This window comes from Urtica dioica, chromosome 8, assembly GCF_054948205.1.
Source record: "Urtica dioica subsp. dioica isolate 48M chromosome 8, U.dioica_male_clone48M_v1_H2, whole genome shotgun sequence".
NCBI classification, from domain to species: Eukaryota; Viridiplantae; Streptophyta; class Magnoliopsida; order Rosales; family Urticaceae; genus Urtica; species Urtica dioica.
This window is the reverse complement of record NC_142763.1, coordinates 46,361,668-46,383,947: the sequence shown is the minus strand read 5'-3', so window position 1 is coordinate 46,383,947 and position 22,280 is coordinate 46,361,668. Positions and strand designations below refer to the sequence as shown.

The window sequence follows — 22,280 nt, the reverse complement described above, 5'->3', positions numbered from 1 at the left end:
GTGCGTGACTTACTTTCTCGACCTACCAATGAAGGCGTGATCGGTCCGCATGGCCTGGGCCTCGGGGGGCCATGGTGCCACGTTTGTGTGACCGAGTTTCCCACGGACGCTGGCTAGACCAGATACGCCCGGGCAGACGCAAGACTTTGAAACCCATTTGTAACTCGCTGCCTTTCGGCTCACGAGCTGGGCGGCGAGCGCGGTGCTACATTCGTGTGGCCAGGTTTCCCGTGGACGCTGGCTAGACCAGATACGCCCTGGCGGACACAAGCCTTGAACCCATTTGTAACTCGTTGCCTATCGGCTCACGAGCTGGGCGGCGAGCACGATGCCACATTTGTGTGGCCAGGTTTCCCGTGGACGCTGGCTAGACCAGATACGCCCAGGCGGACGCAAGCCTTGAACCCATTTGTAACTCGTTGCCTATCGGCTCACGAGCTGGGCGGCGAGCGCGATGCCACATTTGTGTGGCCAGGTTTCCCGTGGACGCTGGCTAGACCAGATACGCCCAGCGGACGCAAGCCTTGAACCCATTTGTAACTCGTTACCTATCGGCTCACGAGCTGGGCGGCGAGTGCGATGCCACATTTGTGTGGCCAGGTTTCCCGTGGACGCTGGCTAGACCAGATACGCCCAGCGGACGCAAGCCTTGAACCCATTTGTAACTCGTTGCCTATCGGCTCACGAGCTGGGCGGCGAGCGCGATGCCACATTTGTGTGGCCAGGTTTCCCGTGGACGCTGGCTAGACCAGATACGCCCAGCGGACGCAAGCCCTGAACCCATTTGTAACTCGTTGCCTATCGGCTCACGAGCTGGGCGGCGAGCGCGATGCCACATTTGTGTGGCCAGGTTTCCCGTGGACGCTGGCTAGACCAGATACGCCCAGCGGACGCAAGCCCTGAACCCATTTGTAACTCGTTGCCTATCGGCTCACGAGTTGGGCGGCGAGCGCGGACTCAAGACTCAACTCGAGGACTCATGTAGAGCCTTCATGAGGAGTAGTTAGTTGACTTGTGGACTTGGGACTCAACCCGAGGGCTCTTGTAGAGCCTGCACGAGGAGTGGTTAGTTGGCTTGTGGGCTCGATATTCAACTCGAGGAATGAACTCGTCTCGGGGAGGTATGTGAAGTCGGCACGAGGAGTATCGGTCGACTCACGGACCCGAACTCGACTCGAGGACTCACGTGGAGCCTGCACGAGGAGTTTCGTGAAGAGTCGGCGTGAGGAGTATCAGTCGACTCGTGGACTCGAACTTGACTCGAGGAATGACCTCGTCTCGAGGAGATGTGCGAAGAGTCGGCACGAGGAGCATCAGTCGACTCGTGGACTCGAACTCGACTCGAGGAATGACCTCGTCTCGAGGAGATGTGCGAAGAGTCGGAATGAGGAGCATCAGTCGACTCGTGGACTCGAACTCGACTCGAGGAATGAGCTCGTCTCGAGGAGATGTGCGAAGAGTCGGCACGAGGAGTATCAGTCGACTCGTGGACTCGAACTCGACTCGAGGACTTACGTAGAGCCTGCACGAGGAGCTGCGTGAAGAATCGGCACGAGGAGTATCGGTCGACTCGTGGATTCGAACTTGACTCGAGGAATGAATTCATCTCGACGAGTTACGTGAAGAGTCGGCACGAGGAGTATTAGTCAACTCGTGGACTCGGACTCAACTCGAGGAATAAACTCATCTCGAGGAGATATGTGAAGAGTCAGCACGAGGAGTATCAGTCGACTCGCGGACTCGAACTCGGCTCGAGGACTCACGTAGATCCTGCACGAGGAGTTTCATGAAAAGTCGGCGCGAGGAGTATCGGTCGACTCGCGGACTCGGAGCTCGAGTCGAGGAATGAACTCATCTCGAGGAGACATGTGAAGTCGGCACGAGGAGTAGCCTGTCGACTCATGGACTCGAACTCGACTCGAGGAATGAACTCATCTCGAGGAGACATGTGGAGTTGGCACGAGGAGTAGCTTGTCGACTCGTGGACTCGAACTCGACTCGAGGAGTGAACTCGTCTCGAGGAGATGTGTGAAGTTGCCACGAGGAGTAGCTTGTCGACTCGTGGACTCGAACTCGACTCGAGGAATGAACTCATCTCGAGGAGTAGCTTGTCGATTCGTGGATTCGAACTCGACTCGAGGAGTGAACGCATCTCGAGGAGACATGTGGAGTTGCCACGAGAAGTAGCTTGTCGACTCGTGGACTCGAACTCGACTCGAGGAATGAACTCGTCTCGAGGAGGCACGTGAAGTCGGCACGAGGGGTATCGGTCGACTCGTGGACTCGAACTCGGCTCGAGGGCTTATGTAGCCTGCACGAGGAGTTTCGTGAAGAGTCAGCGCGAGGAGTATCGGTCGACTCGCGGACTCGGAGCTCGACTCGAGGAATGAACTCATCTCGAGGAGACATGTGAAGTCGGCACGAGGAGTAGCTTGTCGACTCGTGGACTCGAACTCGACTCGAGGAATGAACTCATCTCGAGGAGACATGTGGAGTTGGCACGAGGAGTAGCTTGTCGACTCGTGGACTCGAACTCGACTCGAGGAGTGAACTCGTCTCGAGGAGATGTGTGAAGTTGGCACGAGGAGTAGCTTGTCGACTCGTGGACTCGAACTCGACTCGAGGACTCACGTAGAGCCTGCACGAGGAGTTTCGTGAAGAGTCGGCACGAGGAGTATCAGTCGACTCGTGGACGCGGGACTCAACTCGAGGACTCATGTAGAGCCTGCACGAGGAGTTACGTGAAAAGTCTTTCTTTGGGACCTCCGGCCTAACCATCGGCCCCTTGAGACTTTACTACACTTTTTTTTTGTTGTTTTTGTTTTTGAGTTTTGATCCCTGTTAGCCCCCCGAGTTTCCTGCGTTTGTGAGACGAAGGCCAAGAAACTCTCGTGTTGGAGGTATACAAAAGAGTTGTCATGTGTAGAATAACTTTTACTTCAATAAAGGGGGTCGTTACAGGTAGTCTTGGCACTTGGCCTTCTTTTATGAAAAAAGAAAATTACATTTTTGAAATAAAAGCAATCACGAGGTCGATCGAGCTCGGTCGTGAGTTTAAGGGTCGAAGTAACGACACTCATGGCTTGTTAGCAGACGCGACGAATTCCTTGAAGTCCCCACCTCGAATTAGGGAATCAATTCGCTTCTTAAGCTGGTTGCATTCGATCGTCACGTGCCCGTGATCTTTGTGGTATTCGCAGAACCAACTTCGATCTCGCTTCGCGGGGTCCTTTGTGAGTGGAGCGGGGCTTCCCAGGTCATCGCGGCGTAAGCTTTGGATCCGGTCGGGCGTTGTGTTGAGCGGGACGAAGGATCGCTTTGGGGCTGGAGAAGGGTGGTCGTTAGGGACTTGACCCTTCCGGCGCCTTTTCCTTCGTGGCTCGGGACCAACGGCCGGTATCACAAGCGTGGCTGCGCGCTTCTGGTCGGGTGCTTGATCAATGTTGGGTGGTCGCTGCCTCAAGACGATCGTGCTCGCGATCTCGCGTTGGGCGTTGAGCTTTTCTCTCAAGTCGCTCTCGTGGGATTCCTTCCAGGAATTGAGGTGATCTCTCAAGTCTCCGGCGGCCGTCCCTATCACTTTAGGCGAGAGTGCGTCATTTGAGCGACGTTCTCGATAGACGACACGGCCATTGTTGTCGTCATCTCCACGGGGGTTTCGGACGCGGATGGTGAGCTTGGAGCGTCGCTCTCGGGGCCTAGATGTCGAGCGCCCCTGTGTACCGCTCGACACTTGTCGTCTTGACGTGGTCGCCCGAGGGTGTCCCCTCGAGGGCGCGCGCGGGTGCTCATCAGAAAGTTGACGATTTGACACGGTCGCCCGAGGGTGTCCCCTTGGAAGCGTGCGCGTGTGTCCACTTTCGTGAATAGCATGGTCGAGGTTGGTCTCGTGGTTGATGTCGTCGACGTTGTTGGAGTCGAGGAGGTCGGCGATGAGCGCGCCGGTGACGCCGGGGCGGTCTAGGAGTTCGGCGAGCCTTCGAGCCGCGTCCTCTCGGACTGCAGCCTCGAGGTCATTCGCCTGGTCTCGGGGCTGGCTCTCATTATCATGAGGTTACCCTTCGAGACGGTGCGCGGAGCTTTGGAGGTCGCGCCTCGAGCTAGTCGCTCGGGCGCCCACGGAGGTGGCGGGGATACGACTCATCTCTCGAGAGTCGTAGAGGTAGCAGGAATGAACGTGGTAGAGGGAATGCGTCGCCAAGGTCGAGAGGCCCCTCCTTCTAGCGCCAAAATGTTGTCGCTGTTTTTCGGACAACTATTTAGGAGCCCAGACTGGTTAGACCCAAGGCCGGACCAAGTGGTCTCACTCCGGCTCGAGCGTGTCGGACTTGGTGTCCCAAGTCGTCCCTTAGCTGTGGGTCAAGCTCACCTCGTCTCGATACCTGAAAAGCAAGAAAAAGATTGTGAACTACAAAGGGGAAACAGGGGGGGTGCCCCTGTTTACCTCTCCGAAGCTCAACATTAGTGGGATTGAGGTGGAGTATAGAGGTTTTAAGGGTGGTGAGAGGCCAAAGATGAGCGAAACGAGCGAAGTACGAGTTCGACAGCGTTTCGGGACTCAAAAATGGATTACCTGGACTAGGGGAGCGGCCCATGTATTTATAGGCAGCCAAGGGGTGGTTTGAATACCCCTTGGCCGAGTGAACAAGTTTGGGTCGGCCAATGGCCGAGGGAAGGCTCTAGAGCCGGCCATTGGTCGAGGGAAGGCTTTAGAGCCGGCCAATGGCCGAGGGGAGGCTCTAGAGCCGGCCATTGGCCGAGGTAGGCCTTGGGCCGGCCAATGGCCGAGGCAAGCCTTGGGCCGGCCATTGGCCGAGGCAAGCCTTAGGGTCGGCCAATGGCCGAGGAAAACCTTGGGCCGGCTGTTGGCTAAGGCAAGGCCGAGGTCAGCACTTCTGCCGGCCGGGAGGTTGCCGGCCGGGAGCTTGGTCGGCCGGGAGGCGACGTTGTGATTTTGCCCGTGTCGATTGTTGACGGGCCGACAACACCAACAGCCAACAATCTTTGCAAGATCACGTGGCAATCATGCGACTTCAAACCTGTGAGCTTCCCATATGTTGTCACATTTTTTTTTAATTCCCAGCGAGACCATCGGGAAATTTGACAGATTTTAAGTACTCTCTAAATCGTTGTCTCTGCTCAAGGGTCAAAACGTACGACGCTCGCGGTTTGTAATACCCACCCCCATTTGGTTCCAAGTGCAAAGCGGTCTTGATGCCCACGTCCATCAAGTCAAGCCTCGCCTTCTCGGTGTCATAGTTCTTCTTTTCCAAGCTGAGCATCGTCCTAAGAAGATTCTCACACACGTTCTTCTCTACGTGCATCACGTCCATGTTGTGTTTCACTTGGGACTCAGACCAGTACGGCAACTCGTAAAAGATGCTTTTCTTGGTCCAATTCAGCTCGCTTTCATTTTTTGCCTACAGAGGCAGCATGTTTGCCAGTAGTCGTGCAAGAAACACCAGACAACTGAGCGAGTATGTCTTGCGAAGTCAACTTCTTGAGTTTATTTCGTTTCTCGTGCTTATCTTTGTAGTGATCGTTGATTTTCCTCAATCGGTGACGCCTTTTTAAGAACCGACGATGGTCGTAGTAAACGATCCTGTTTTTGACTTTTAGGGACAGTGTGTCAAAGTTGCACGTAGGGCAAGCGAGATACCCCTGGCCGCTCCATCCCGATAAATACGATGTAGCCGTAAAATCGTTTATCGTCCAAAGTAACGCGGCACGCAACCGAAACACTTCATCTTTGGCTCCATCACGAACGCGGACTCCATTCTCCCACAGTTCTTTCAGCTCTTCAACCACAGGCTGCAAAAAATCGTCCATATCTTTTCCTGGTGAATGAGGCCTCGAGATCAGAAGCGTGAGCATCAGGTACTCTTTCTTCATGCACAACCAAGGCGGCAAGGTGTACGCTGTAAATACTGCAGGCCACATGCTGTATGATAGGTTCATATCCCCAAACGGGTTGAATCCATCCGCAGCTAGCCCAAGCAGTACGTTCCGAGGCTCTGCAGCAAAACCTGGATATCTCTCGTCCAAATTCTTCCACGTTGTACCATCTGTAGGATGTCGTAGAACGCCACCTTCCCTGACGCGATCTCTTTCGTGCCACTGCATATGAAGAGCCGTGTGTCGAGATGCGTACAGTCGCTTCAATCGATCTTTCAAGGGAAAATATCGCAATATCTTTTGCGGTATCTTCTTACCAGTTGGCTTCCATCTACTCTCGTTACATATCGGGCACACGTCGACGTTCACGAGATGTTTTTGGAATAGGACACAGTCATTAATGCACACGTCGATCATCTCGTATCCCATGCCAAAATGCTTCAGCTTTGCTTTTGCCTCGTAGTGCTTCTCCGGTATTCGATTACCGGCTGGATGAGACTTCCTCAAAAGCTGCAGCAGTTCTGTGAACGACTTATTCGTCCAATGGTTCGTGACTTTAAGGTGCATCAACTGAACCAAGAATGACAACGACAAAAACTCCTTGCATCTAGGGTACAATTCCGCTTCCAACTTAGCGAACAAGTCTTCCACTTGCTCCTCCGCACGCACATCGCTCGGAGCCGGCTCCGTAACACCATCGAAATCCTCGTGATCTCTTATATCCTCCACAACAGCATGTATTCCTCCTACTCCTCTCTGGGCTGTTTCTCCGATGGGGACTTCTTCAAGATGACCGACGGAACGCACGACCTCGCCATGATGATACCATTCTGTGTAGCCCGGGGTAAACCCTTTGTTTACCAGATGATGCCTTACAACCCCAATGTCGTGCCATCTCACGTTCTTGCAAGGCTTGCAAGGACATCGATATTCGTAATTATCGTTCGGAAATCTTCTTGCAGCGCGGATAAATTCATTAACTCCGATTTTATACTGCAAGGACAACCAATTGTTCTCGGTGATCCAATCTCTACTTGGATTGGACATTGATTTCGCTAAACGAAAGGGAAAAAGAACAATTATTAAGAGTTGTTGCTAAGTGACAAAGACAAATGAAGTCGATTACTTATTGATACGTGACGAAGATCAATGAATGAAGATGAGATTATGAATTTTATGTTATTTGAAGTCGAATTGAAAAAATTAGGGTTTTGAGAATAATAGACCTGAAACTCAATCTAAATTTCGGCAGAGTTTCCCCTATAATACTAACATACCAAAAACTTGCAAACTCATTTAAAAGCATATACAAATCATCCAAAACTATCCTAATAATCAGCTAAACCCTAAACAGAACATCTGTGGCTCGTTTACAACAAAAATACAATAATCTCAACTCATTTATAAAAAAATGTGTGAAATAAAACTAAATTATAAAATAACATAACTAATTTTAATTTCATGATTAACAGTTTAACACATATCATTAAACTAATTACAATTTCAATTAACCTAAACTAATCAAAACTAAACAACCTAAACATATTATTAAACTAATTACAATTTCAATTAACCTAAACTAATCAAAACTAAAAAACCTAAACATGTAAATATTAAACTAAACAACCTAAAACTAATTAGAACAAATTTCAATCCCACCCCAAAAGCTTCGCGACTTCAAGATTCGCACGACGACGAATTTTTTGTCGCCGATATTTGTGGCCAATATCGTCGTCGATCCTCATCACCACCGCCAGTCTTCATCTTCTTCTTCTTCTTCTTCTTCTTCTTCTTCTTCTTACAAGAGTGTGGATTAAAAAGTTTTTAAGCATGATTAAATATTTTGACATTTCGTTACCTTCTCGTTGCAGATGACTAGACTTCAAATATTTGTTGCATGTTTTGACTAATTTATGAAATATTGACTATTTTATTACATACTTTGACAAAATATTTTTTTTTCAAATTAATCTCCTTGACGATCGAGCTTTTCTCACTACGTCCCCTGCGATCGAGTATATATATTGTTTAAGGACAATATAACTGTCATTTAAAATTCTCTCGAACTCATTTTACATCTATAAGGTGATGACAAAACACAAATTATACGCATAAGTACAAATGAGATTTAAATTTTTCTATAAACAAATATCGTACTGCAAAATGCATAATGAGATGGACAAATACTGTGATAGTGAGCAACCGCAATATCTAATAATGAATTGCGTAACTGTTATGTAATCATATATTTGATATATTCATGTGTGACAGCCGCCATATAACATTTGTTTGCTAAGCCAGCTACGCTTATTAAATATACATTCTGTTCATAAGATAATTATTAAATAATAATTCAACGACTGTTAGCCCACCATTGTTGGAATCCAGTACAAAAGCCATATAAGGTGATATATATTGGTCAAATTTCTTCCGAACGTGTCATATATTATAGCCATTCGTCACATACTCTGATTCCTTGGCCTGTATGTAACTATCATGTGCATGTGCTTGCATGTTCCAGTATATATCTATTGTGTGCGTGATTATAAGTATTATGAGCTCATATATCACCTTCATCGAGGCTGTTAGGTGTTTTTTTTTTTAAATTTTACTTAGTCCTATTTGATTTAGTTTTCCAAATTTGTTTTCTGTTTTCTAATTCTAAATTTTAGAAAACAATTTTAGAAAACATGTTTGGTTATTAATTTAGAAAACATATTTAGAACCATGTTTATTTTTCTTTGAAATTTGTTTAGAAAACAGAAAACAATGAAAATGTGTTTTTTATTTTATCTCTCTTATATTTTAAATTAAACTCTGAAATAATTAAATGTAAAACATAACCAAACAATATTTTAAAATATTCTGAAATGTAGTTCTAAATCTGTTTTTTAAATTTAAAATTAGAATCAGAAAACAAAATTTAAAAACAGAAAACGAGTTTAGAAAACTAAACCAAACGCCCCTTAATTTTGAAGAAATAAACCTAATTCAACTGGAAAATATTATAGTTATTAGTAGGCGTGACCTAATTATACTATAGAGAAAACGAATGATACTGGCCGGTGCAAAAAAAAAAAAAAAAAAGCATGTAAGCTACTTAATTTTACAAAAATTAAACAAATATAAAAGAACATAATTTACACATATATACAAGAGAAAACATGCTTTAATTCCAGAAAGTGATCAATGATACATTGTATTAATTCTTGGTGTATATACCGGTTATATATATATATATATATATATATATGTCATAGTACTTTTGAAGAACATAGTTAGATGCATGCATCTTTGTCTCTAAGATTGCCGAAGCTAAGTTTATGATCGTGTTAAACCGTTGTACCATGAAGCGAACATGTTAGAACATGCATGATTTAGGAATTATTTTGTTTAAGATAAACAAAGATAATATGTCATGTAATTATCCGGATTAATATATAATTAATATAGTTCAGGGGGTTCATGAATGTCAGAGAGAAAATCTACCTTATCCCAACATTGAGATCTAATTTGTCCACTTTTGCTAACCAAAATAATGACAAGTAAGAATCTGCTGGCGCTACTACTTTTCCGTTTTTATTAAGTATTCTCCGAAAGCTATGCTTATGCAAGCCCCGTATCGTTTTAAAATAGAGTTTCCCATTTAGAAACATGGGCTGACTTGTTAGATATATTACTAGAAAAATACTTATTTTTCTGGAAAATAAAACTGACAGCTTGAGGAAAGGAAATAAGAAATACAACACAACACTATTATGAACAAAGAATATAAACAAAAAGGAAGCTACGCCGAGGACAGTTCGACGGTCTCCTTAAAGTAATATTGTCCTCCCCGTGGGTGCCGGAAACGACGAGCAATTTACCTCCCAGGATACAACGGCGGAATGAGAAGAGGTTGCACCAAACTGACTTCTCCGGCGAACTAAACCTGTAACAGAACTGATCACCGACTACAAAAAGGAAAAACAATTTCTGGGAGAGAGAAGGAGCTGAGAGAAGCAGAGGAAACTGTGTGTTTCTGTGTGTGTTCGTGTCTCTTCTAATGAGAAGAGCAAGCCTCTATATATAAAGGCCAAGGCTGAGTTGTTTGAAGTTCCAAAACTGTCCAGTCTTAAAGGCAGTCAAATGCAGGTTATTGCAACCATTTAATACACGGTCTTGAACTCACGGCCAAGTGAACAGTCAAACGTTTTCAGCCTTAATGGCATTGTTACACAGCCATAAAGAGTACTTAATGCTCAAAGAACCATTGGATTGAAGAATCCAAACTGTTGGCTTTAAGTCTCAAACGTACGCTCTACCTCTTCGTCTGGTCGAGCTCGTCTAGTCGAGCTCGTCCAGTCGAACTGACTTCGTCATTAAGTCCAGTCGAGCTCGTCCGGTCTAGCTCGTTCTGTTGAGCTCGTCCAGTCGAGCTTGAGAGACTTCGACACTTAGTCCTGTCGGGCTCTCCCTGTCCAGCTCGTCCAGTCGAACTGACTTCGTCACTAAGTCCTGTCAAGCTCGTCCAGTCGAGCTCGTCCAGTCGAGCTTGTCTAGTCGAGCTTGCCTCGCCCACTTGAGCTCGCCTCGCTCAGTCGAGCTGGACCAGTCGAGCTCGTCTAATTGAGCTCGCCTCGTCCAGTCGAGCTGGACTGACTTAGTCAGTTCGCCCACTTTCTCAATGTGACATACAGCATACTTCACACATCAATTTCTCATTCATTCTACCTCCGTTTTTGGCAAAATTATAATCGATATTATACCCCATTCCGCAAGGAAGAATAATACGAAAGAATTATCAAATTCCATTGAGTGGACCCCACTCAAGACTTTGCCTAAAAACAGCAGCTTAATAGACAATAAATAGTCAATATTTTCCATTTTCCTCTCTAATATTCCAACAATCCCCCACATGAATGAAATTGCATGACGACAACAAAAAGACTCGACACGACTCAATATGGTGATCAGTTCTACGGTCAATACCAGTGTAGGATAGGTAGACAAAGTCCTTGAACCTTCCCTCGTAGAAGTATGTCATGTTTACGGACTACTCGGTAGACACGATGTCCTTGAACTGTTAGTCGTTTGTATATAAACGATGAGCATATATCTCGCTGATATTTTCCTGCCACAGGTTTTAGTTCTCATGGTTATGTTCATTTCGGCCCTGAACATGCGCTTGGTTCTGTTAGATTTTCTAAAGGATTACGCCCCTTTAATTCTCTTTCGAAGCGGCCTCACTTCTCTCTCACATAGGTGATCCTTATGACAAAGAGTAATCCCGCATTACTCGTTCGAAATCTCAAAGATCTGATTTCAAAGAATCATTAAAAACACAATGCTTAGCCTCGTATGGGTGTCACTGGTTTTATCATAGGAATAGGACCGGGGTTTTCCCCCACATTGACCTCTCTTCATTCTAGCAGTTAGGTTGTCCCTTTGAACCAAGTCTTGGGATCTCCAGTCATCATGGTTGGGTTTCCTTTGCTAAATCCCATTCCTATTGACATCTTCTCTACTTGGTCCCTATTTAACCCCTTGGTTAGCGGATCCGCAATATTGTCTTTGGACCTTACATAGTCAACACTTATGACTCCAGACGAGAGAAGTTGTCTAATGGTGTTATGTCGTCGACGGATATGTCTAGACTTACCATTATACATAACACTTTGTGCTCTACCAATAGCAGATTGGTTATAACAATGTATACATATTGCCGGCACGGGTGTTATGCAATTTGGAATATCCTCTATGAAGTTTCTTAGCCACTCAGCTTCTTCACCACACTTATCCAAAGCAACAAACTCAGATTCCATCGTGGATCTAGTTATCACGGTTTGTTTTGAGGATTTCCAAGACACAGCTGACCACCTAAAGTGAATACATATCCACTTGTGGCTTTAGAGTCTTGTATATCAGATATCCAACTCGCGTCAGTAAAACCTTCAATGACTTCGGGATGTCTACTATAGTGTAGACCATATTCACGAGTAAATCGTAAATACCTCAGTACTTTCACGATTGTTTTCCAGTGCTCAGAGCTTGGATTACTCGTGTATCTCGCAAGTCTACTTACAGAGTAAGCTAAGTCAGGCCTAGTACAATTCATCAAATACATTAGACTTCCTATTATTCTAGCATACTCGTTTTGAGACTCGCTATCTCCTTTATTCTTAGACAAATGGTGACTAGCGTCGATAGGAGTTCTAGAGACTCCACTATCATCCTTTGCAAATTTGTCTAGAATTTTATCAACATAGTGTGATTGACTCAAAACAAGTCCATTTGATGTTCTTTTAATCTTGATCCCCAAGATAACATCGGCTAATCCCAAATCTTTCATATCAAATCTCGAATTCAATATATCTTTTGTGGATTTAATCATGCTTTCATTGCTCCCAACAATAAGCATATCATCTACATATAGACACAAAATTACATAACCGCGTTCGGTCGTTTTAATGTAGACCCACTTGTCACACTCGTTGATCTTGAAGCCATTTGACATCATTACATTGTCAAATTTTTCATGCCATTGTTTTGGGGCTTGTTTGAGTCCATACAATGACTTAATCAATTTACATACTTTCCTCTCTTGCCCATGTGCTACACACCCCTCGGGTTGGTCCATGTAGATCTCTTCTTCGATATCACCATTTAGGAAAGCAGTTTTGACATCCATTTGATGGATTTCAAGGTTGCGCAAAGTGGTAATGGCTATAATCAATCTTATAGATGTTATTCTCGTCACGGGAGAATAAGTATCAAAATAGTCAAGACCTTCTTTTTGACTATAACCCTTAATTACAAGTCTCGCCTTGTATTTATCAATTGAGCCATCCACTTTCATCTTCCTTGTGAAGATCCACTTAGAACCAAGAGTTTTACTTCCAGGAGGAAGGTCAACTAGTTCCCACGTGTGGTTATGCATTATCGAGTCAATTTCACTTCTTATGGCGTCCTTCCATAAGTGACCCTCGACTAAATTTACAGCCTCTTTATAACTTAGAGGTTCGGCCTCTAACATATAGGTAAGGAAATCAGATCCAAATGACTTCTCCACCCTAGCTCGCTTACCTCTTCGAGGTTGTTCAGATTCTATCTCATCCTCGGATTCCTCATCAAAATCTTGAGATATATCTTCTATATTCTCAAATTGTTGATTTGACGAACTCGGCTCATCTTCCTTAGTCTTATACGGAAATACATGTTCAAAAAACGATGCATTTTTAGACTCAATAATAGAACCTTTGTTTATATCAGGATTCTTAGATTCGTGTACAATGAAGCGATAAGCGTTGCTATGATGTGCATAGCCAATGAATACACAATCTACGGTCTTCGGACCGATCCTCATCCTTTTAGGTGCGGGAGCCAAAACCTTGGCCAAGCACCCCCACATTCGCAAGTATTTATAGGAAGACTTCGTTCCTCTAAATAATTCAGACGGGGATTTATCCTCTTTCTTTCGAGGTATCTTATTCAAAAGATAATTTTCAGCCAAAATGGCTTCCCCCCACATTTCTTGTGGTAACCCCGAGCTTAGCAACATTGCATTCATCATCTCTTTAAGAGTCCGGTTCTTTCGTTCGGCAACGCCATTCGATTGAGGAGAATATGGTGGAGTGACTTCATGAATAATTCCATGTTGAGCACAAAATGTACCAAATTGTTCCACATATTCACCTCCACGATCACTACGCACCGTTTTAATCTTTTAACCAAGTTGATTCTCAACTTCCAATTTGTATATGGTAAATTTCTCAATTGCCTCATCTTTGCTTTTAAGCAAATACACATAACAATACTTCGTACTATCGTCAATAAAAGTCACAAAGTATTTGTTACCACCTATCGTAGGCATGAATTTCAAAACGCATAAATCGGTATGGATTAATTCAAGTGACTCACTTTTCCATTCAACACTATGAAAGGATGTTCTCGTTAATTTGGCTTCAACACATATCTCACATTTGTGTTTAGAGTCAATATTAAATTTTGGTATACAATCCAAATTAATTAATTTGCGCAAAGTATCATAATTCACATGACCAAGTCTACCATGCCACAAATTAGATGACTCAAGCATATACGCAGAAGAGGAAGCATTCTCATTATCATTCTTGCCAGTAATGGCGATTACATTCATCTTCCACATATTATCTTTAATATAGCCTTCACCCACATACATCCCATTTTTACTAAGAACAATCCTTTGAGACTCAAAAACCATCTTATTCCCATGGTTAGATAGGAGAGTTCCAGAAATTAGATTCTTCCTAATGTCGGGTACGTAGAGAACGTTGGTAAGCTTCATTTCCTTCCCAGAGGTAATTTTGAGGATGACGTGGCCAATCCCCATGACGTCGGAGGTGGCCAAATTTCCCATGAACAGCTTCTCCCCAGTCGGGCGCATGTCGAGCGAGCAAAACGCGGTTTTGTCGGAGCAAACATGGCGGGTAGCTCCAGTGTCTAACCACCACTCCTTGGGGTTTGAATCGACCAAGTGTACTTCGCAGACCACGGCGACGAGAAATTGGTCATCTTTCTCGGTCTCGACGGCATTGGCCTCACTCTTCTTCTTCTTTTGCGGCTTTCGGCAATCCGCGGCGCGGTGACCTTCTTTGTCGCAGTTGAAGCACTTTCCAACAAACTTTTGTTGGTTCTTCTTCTTGAAGGCAGCCCCTTTAGCCCCAAGCTTGTTGGCGGGCTTCTTGCCTCTCGAGCCTTTACCATGCTCGACGATGTTGGCTCTCTCGGACGTGGTTTTGAACCTCTTGTCGGAGCCACGGTTGTCTTCCTCTATGCGAAGGCGAACCACCAAATCTTCAAGACTCATTTCCTTTCGCTTGTGCTTAAGGTAGTTCTTGAATTCCTTCCAACCCGAAGGTAGCTTCTCGATGACGGAGGCAACTTGGAAAGACTCGCTAATGGTCATTCCCTCGGCTTGAATCTCGTGAAAGATAAGTTGTAAATCTTGCACTTGACTCACTACCGTCTTATTGTCCACCATTTTGAACTCGAGGAAGCGGCCCACGATGTACTTCTTTGAGCCCGCGTCCTCGGTCTTGTATTTCCGATCGAGTGATTCCCAAAGCTCTTTCGAAGACGCCTTGGAACTATACACGTTGTATAGGTAGTCTGCTAGACAATTCATCACATAATTCCGACACAAATAGTCGGAATCCTTCCAAGCGAGAAATGCCATTCTCACTTTCGGATCGGTCTCGTCCTCTTGGAGAATCGGAGGATCGTCGGTCAAAAATCGTACAAGACCAATGGTGGTCAAATAGAAGAGCATCTTTTGTAGCCATCTTTTGAAGTTCAAGCCATCGAACTTCCCCGGTTTCTCGGCCGGCATCATCACGGGAGGCCCTCGGACCGCGTCCGCATTTTGAACATGACCCACGGGTCCGTTCACGGCCATAGATGCCATCGATTGAACAAGACGCTCGGGTCCGTTCCCGGCCGAAGCCTCCGCCAAGTTTTGCACGACGATGCTCGGGTTTGAGGCGTTGGTCGTCAATACCTCCACGTTGGAAGGCAGCGGGATGATCGGATTCCCCGACGCATCCACTCCGTTCACAAAGGTATTGTTGTTGTTGTTTTCCATTACTACAAAAGAAAACACCCAAATTAAATTGTTGAAACAATCAACACAAATAAAATAAATACGAAAACTCCTTCCACGAGCAAGCTATCTCAGAGCAGGTATTACTTTAAGATTGTTAGATATATTACTAGAAAAATATTTATTTTTCTGGAAAATAAAACTGACAGCTTGAGGAAAGGAAATAAGAAATACAACACAACACTATTATGAACAAAGAATATAAACAAAAAGGAAGCTACGCCGAGGACCGTTCGACGGTCTCCTTAAAGTAATATTGCCCTCCCCGTGGGTGCCGGAAACGACGAGTAATTTACCTCCCAGGATACAACGGCGGAATGAGAAGAGGTTGCACCAAACTGACTTCTCCGGCGAACTAAACCTGTAACAGAACTGATCACCGACTACAAAAAGGAAAAACAATTTCTAGGAGAGAGAAGGAGCTGAGAGAAGCAGAGGAAACTGTGTGTTTCTGTGTGTGTTCGTGTCTCTTCTAATGAGAAGAGCAAGCCTCTATATATAAAGGCCAAGGCTGAGTTGTTTGGAGTTCCAAAACTGTCCAGTCTTAAAGGCAATCAAATGCAGGTTATTGCAACCATTTAATACACGGTCTTGAACTCACGGCCAAGTGAACAGTCAAACGTTTTCAGCCTTAATGGCATTGTTACACAGCCATAAAGAGTACTTAATGCTCAAAGAACCATTGGATTGAAGAATCCAAACTGTTGGCTTTAAGTCTCAAACGTACGCTCTGTCTCTTCGTCTGGTCGAGCTCGTCTAGTCGAGCTCGTCCAGTCGAACTGACTTCGTCACTAAGTCCAGTCGAGCTCGTCCGGTCGAGCTCGTCCTGTTGAGCTCGTCCAGTCGAGCTGGAGAGACTTCGACACTTAGTCCTGTCGGGCTCTCCCTGTCCAGCTCGTCCAGTTGAACTGACTTCGTCACTAAGTCCAGTCAAGCTCGTCCAGTCGAGCTCGTCCAGTCGAGCTTGTCTAGTCGAGCTTGCCTCGCCCACTTGAGCTCGCCTCGCCCAGTCGAGCTCGTCTAATTGAGCTCGCCTCGTCCAGTCGAGCTGGACTGACTTAGTCAGTTCGCCCACTTTCTCAATGTGACATACAACATACTTCACACATCAATTTCTCATTCATTCTAGCTCCGTTTTTGGTAAAATTATAATCGATATTATACTCCATTCCGCAAGGAAGAATAATAGAATTATCAAATTCCATTGAGTGGACCCCACTCAAGACTTTGCCTAAAAACAGCAGCTTAATAGACAATAAATACTCAATATTGTCCATTTTCCTCTCTAATATTCCAACATGACTAACCAAAAGCCATGAAAACCCTAACTAGATTAAGAAGAAGAGCTTGTAAAATGTATAATATATATTTATAAAGATGACTGCAAATATGCATGCCATGTTTGATCTTGAGCTGGAATTTTTTTATTTTTTGGAAATATTATCAATAAAAGAGATCATCACAAAACAAAGGTCATTCATATATTATAAATGGAAATTCATAAAGATATACACATATGTACTGTATTTGGAATGTGGATGAAGAATAATCCAGAGTGTTTCCATGAGATGGGTGGTGATGAGGGGTGGTGGTGAGGAATCATGTGGTTGCATGTGCACAGAGTTGGAGAACATGCACTAAAGGCAAAAATGCTAAAACAGACTCTCCGTCACACGTGGCACCATCCCATTCATTCTCCCACCATTTCTCTTGGAGACCTTAGCTTCCATGAAATTGCCTCAGTCGTGGGTCCCTTCATATTTAGCTTGCCCTAATTAAATATATTATCATTAATCTAATATTTTTTATGTGTTATCCGTAGTGGTAATCCACACAAGGGCGTTATATAAACCACACGAGCATTATGCCATTTCAGCCAAATTCGCTCAAACAATAAGGTGCCTTCTCTTTTGACAAACTTGATCAAAGGAGAGCGCGATAAGGAACAAAATATCATCATCATCATGGGGCTTTCTAGTGCTACTCAAGAACAAAAGGGGAAATCAAATAGATTGGCCAAATTGTGGAATAATCATGAGGAAAGTAGTGATCCAAAGACGAGAGAAGGAAGTCAAGGATTGAAACGGCGCGTCGTTTTTAGGAAGAGGAGTACTTGCAGTAGAAGAAGGCCAAAGAGGGTTATTGTGATGAAGAGAAAACGCATAGGAGGGGTTGTGAGAAGAGTCAGAACCTTGAAGAGCATCGTTCCAAGTACAGACTCTCAAGGGCTTGATGGTCTTTTCAGAGACACGGCTGACTATATTTTGTCTCTGCAAATGAGAGTTAGGGTTATGCAAATCATGGTCAAGGTATTATCTGCCAATTCTGAAGAGTCATTTCTGAGCAAAAAAGAAGAATGATTTGACTCAAAAGCGCTATACACAAGTTCTCTACTCATTTGTAAAGCCATATTTTATATTCTCTTTTGCACTGTTCCTTTTTTTTTTATTATTAATTTTTTTTTTTTTTTTGGTTATGGTTTGGTTAATGATCGTCAGTTTTTGGTCACGCACGGTTACGTAGAGCATTTGTTTTTGGAGTTCAAATATTTAGATATATAGACCTCCAAAGTATATGCATGCACTCATGTACACGGGTAAATCACGAGTTATTAACAATTCACTTATTTGATCATTTTATGTTATGAGTCCAAGTTATATATATTAATTAACTTGCCTACTTATATTATATATTTTTATATATTAATTTTTATTAATCAATATATATTGTGTATCTGTGTAGGGACGGAGCACCTACTTCAGGGTAGGGGGTGCAAAGTCTTTTCATTTCAGTTTGAGCAGCCCCTCAAATTTGGTTTTTAGCTTTTGTAAAAAAAAAATTACTCTATAAATTTTTAAATCAACCCCTTTTAAATTGTTTTTCTTTATATAAATACCCCTATTTTAGTTTTCTTGGCTCCGTTCTTGTGTGTCTAACAGTAATGTGAGGCATATTATTGTTTATAGGGACGAAACCAGAAATTACTTCTAGCGAAGGCTAATATATGTATGATCTAGCAAAATAATTTTTTAATTTTCCCTGTACAAAATATAAAATATAACACTATTAAAAGATCGAAGATGGCACTATAATACTGACCTCGTTATCAAGCTTATCAGAGATATCCTTCTCAATGTACACAATTAGACTATCCCTCATCCATTGGTCTCCCATTCGATTCCATAGCCGATTCTTCACAATTTTGATAGCATAAAATAATCGCTCCACCGTAGCTTACTAGTGAAAAACAGGGCTTCCATGAAAATTTTTAACCTTCATTTTAAAGTTACCACTTAACGGATTTGTTCAGTCGTGATAAGTTTCCACAACAGAAATAAGACCTTTGTTTAAACTAAAGCAACAGAAAAATCAATGACAATGTAACAACCCGATAAACTAAAAGATATACAATTTGTCTTCTTATTTCAAACATTTTCACCGAAAGCTCTCCGATACTTTGGAGCTTCATGAATTGCTTGTTGATTCGCATATCCACTATATAATTTCAAGTTGATATCATGCACCATAAACTTAATTTATGAAAAAACTTTCATGTAGTACCTAGCTAACGGAATCAACATGTGGTTGTAGAAAGCAAAGAATGAGTCTTTAAGACACGAACAATGTTGTCGCACGAAAATGAACAACTATTGAATATCTCGGGCGGTTCGATCCAAGGCCGGACCAAGTGATCGCACCCGGGCCAAAAGTGTGAACTCGAAAGTCTCGAGCTAGGTTTTCTCCGATCAACCCACCTCTCAGAGGAGAGAAGGGGTGAGGAGGGGGAGTGACCGTGCCTAATGTGTCGGCTGCCCACGTACCCGTGTGTGGGATCAGGTCAAAACGTAGTTCAAGGCGTATGTAACGCAGTGTGAGGCGCGGAGCCTTAATGGAGAAGCGTACTCGACGAAGGAGACGGTGCGCGGAGGAGTCCTCGGGGACGTCTCAGAACTTTGGAGATCGCGAGCGCGAGAGAGAATGTGTGTTTTCTCTCTTTTGGAGACGTGGAAGACTCTCAGTCAAGAATTCCTTGTTGTGGCGGAGATTCCGGACGCGTAGGTGATTTCTCGTCGGAAATGCCCGACGCGTAGGCGATTTCTTGTCAGAAATGGTGGACGCGTCTAGGGTGCTAGATGCGTAGGCAATTTTCTGTCGAAAACCGTTAGAGCACTCGTGGGCTCAAGATTAATCGTTCGATCAAGGGAGGCGGCACTCGGGAGTCCCCGGAAACCGATTCAGAATCTGCGAGAACGAGAAATCGAAGAGAATCCGCTTCAGCCCAAGTGTATGGCATCCAGAGAAGCAGAGAGAAGTCTCAAGTTCCTTGAGAATGAATGGGATGAATTTCCCCTCAATGAGAGGGGGTATTTATAAGTGTTTGAGGTCCGTAGAAGGTCCTTTTTCGTCCATGTGGGACTAGGGGCGTTCTGCCTTCAAGTGGAGGTGCATGACGCGCGCGACGCACAACGCGTGGCGCAGGGCGCGCGACGTGGGGGTCTTCGGGCGCGGCCCAGGATGCGCGGCGCATGGGGCGCGCGGCACGGGCGTGTCTTGGAACGGCACGAGGTCTGCCTGGCGCGGCGCACGACCTGCCCGGCGCGGCTCGCGGCTTGCTGTGCGTGGCTGGCCGGTGCGGCGTGCTGCGTGCGCGGTGCACGGCCCGTTTCGTCGGAATCTTGTGGGCCTTAGGGGTCTTCGGATACCACGCTTGTCACGTAAAATATGAAGGTCTCTACCTGACGAGAGTGACTCGATTCGATGAGCAAGACTTGACGAGAGTGACTAGAGGCTCGACTCGAGGAGAACGACTCGGGGCTCGACTCGAGGAGAACGACTCGAGGCTCGACTCAGGGAGCGAGGCTCGTCTTGAGGAGGATGACTCGAGGCTCGACTCGAGGGGGACGACTCGAGCCTCGACTCGAGGAGAACGACTCGAGGAGAATGACTCAAGTCTCGACTCGAGGAGCGAGGCTCGAATCGAGGAGAATTACTCAACTCAAGGAGCGAGGCTCGACTTGAGGAGCTGAGAGTTTGGCACGAGGGCTTGCCGGTTGACTCGTGATGGAAGACTCGCCGTTCTTAAGGACCTCCGGCCTGACCATTGGCCCCTTGAGCTGCGCGTCTTTTCGGCGTTCCGGGTTTTCCGAAAACGTCCGACAACATTAGCCCCCCAAGTTTAACGATCGTGTTTGAGGAAAATTTATTTCCCAGGGCTTCGCCGTCGCGAAGCCTTCATGGTTACAAAGTATGTTCTCACAATTGCAAGTATGCTCTCTTGCTTTTCCGTCTCTCTCAACACGATCGTGTGATCAACACGTGGAGGAGGGTCCAAGCGGATACGAGGCGTAGCTCAACGTGGGCGAGTTGGACGCGATTGCATCCATCGCTCTAGCCCCGGAGCGTCGGGGACATGCATGCGCAAGTAGGGCGTGCATTCTTGCAGAGGCGTATCGGCGTGTCATGGCTTGTTCATCTTTTGGTGAAGTTACGCCCGAGTCTTTCTTCTATGGCGTTTTGTTTTGATGATATCATCACCCCAGAGTCCATGGGACTCGTTGGTGACTAGCAGGGCGACGATTGTGTGATCGTGACCTGTTAGGGGAAGATCATGGCTTCCGTCTCGGCCAGCTTGGAAGGCGACTGCTCATTCTGAGGTCTCGAAGACAGAGGTTGATGTTGCGGGCTGATGCTTCCAGAAGACGGAGTGGTATCTGGTGGAAGGCTCTGCCTCACCGGAGGGCTTCGACTGCTCGGGGATCAATGCCCAAAGTTCGATCACGCATCAAGTATAAGTCGGTCTCACGGGGCATCCGCCATTCCAGCTTTGGTGACGCTTCTCCGTCTACATTCGGAAGATCGGCCCTCATTCCCCAGGCGTGAGTTCGGGTCTCTGTTAAAGACACACAGGGACATCGTAACGAGTAGTGATGTGGACTTCTTCTGTTATGGCAATTTTGACGTCCGGAAAGTACGTTTCCCTCTGTTTGTTTGTTTTGTTTTGTAATAGTCTCGCTTTGGCTAGCCTGTTCTTCAAATTGTTTCATGCGTTTGCTCGAGGAGCGGGACTCAAGTCGAGGAGCAAGGCTCGACTCAAGGACAGTGACTCGACTCGAAGAGCAAGGCTCGACTCGAGGAGAATGACTCGACTAGAGCAGCAAGGCTCGACTCGAGGAGAATGACTCGACTCGAGGAGCAAGGCTCGACTCGACTCCAGGAGCAAGGCTCAACTAGAGGAGAATTACTCGACTCGAGGAGCAAGGCTCGACTCGAGGATATGACTCGACTCGAGAAGCAAGGCTCGACTCGAGGAGAACGACTCGACTCGGGGAGCGAAGCTCGACTCGAGGAGAATGACACGACTCGAGGAGCAAGGCTCGACTCGAGGAGAATGAATCGACTCGAGGAGCAAGGCTCGACTCGAGGAGGATGACTCGACTCGATGAGCGAAGCTCGACTCAAGGAGAATGACTCGACTCGGGGTGCGAAACTCGACTGGAGGAGAATGACTCGACTCGAGGAGCAAGTCTTGACTCGAGGAGAATGACTCGACTCGAGGAGCAAGGCTTGACTCGAGGAGAATGACTCGACTCGGGGAGCGAAGCTCGACTCGAGGAATGTGACTCGACTCAGGGAGAAAAGCTCGACTCAAGGAGAATAACTCGACTCGAGGAGCAAGGATCGACTCGAGGAGAATGACTCAACTCAAGGAGCAAGGCTCGACTCGAGGAGAATGACTCGACTCGGAGAGCAAAGCTCGACTCGAGGA

The 22,280-nt window shown here is 45.6% G+C and overlaps 1 protein-coding gene across 1 annotated transcript; it reads right to left on the bottom strand.

Moving 5' to 3' along the window:
• Positions 1-11,169: 11,169 nt before the first annotated feature.
• LOC149389960 (uncharacterized) lies at positions 11,170-15,496 on the bottom strand. The gene is made up of 7 exons (XM_089622777.1): positions 14,928-15,496; positions 13,931-14,810; positions 12,961-13,075; positions 12,470-12,600; positions 11,889-12,373; positions 11,601-11,754; positions 11,170-11,193 (listed from the first exon to the last, which is right to left on the bottom strand). The coding sequence occupies exons 1-7, from the start codon at positions 15,494-15,496 to the stop codon at positions 11,170-11,172; spliced, it is 2,358 nt and encodes a 785-aa protein (XP_089478903.1).
• Positions 15,497-22,280: the final 6,784 nt, after the last annotated feature.

What these genes read in the sequence shown, in the direction of transcription:
- LOC149389960 (XM_089622777.1), bottom strand. Translation starts at nt 15,496, where the DNA reads ATGGAAAACAACAACAACAATACCTTTGTGAACGGAGTGGATGCGTCG. An exon ending in ATCTGAACAACCTCGAAGAG is followed by an intron (nt 12,601 to 12,960) that starts GTAAGCGAGCTA and finishes GATTGATTATAG; the next exon opens with CCATTACCACTTTGCGCAAC. An exon ending in ACAATCGTGAAAGTACTGAG is followed by an intron (nt 11,755 to 11,888) that starts GTATTTACGATT and finishes TATTCACTTTAG; the next exon opens with GTGGTCAGCTGTGTCTTGGA.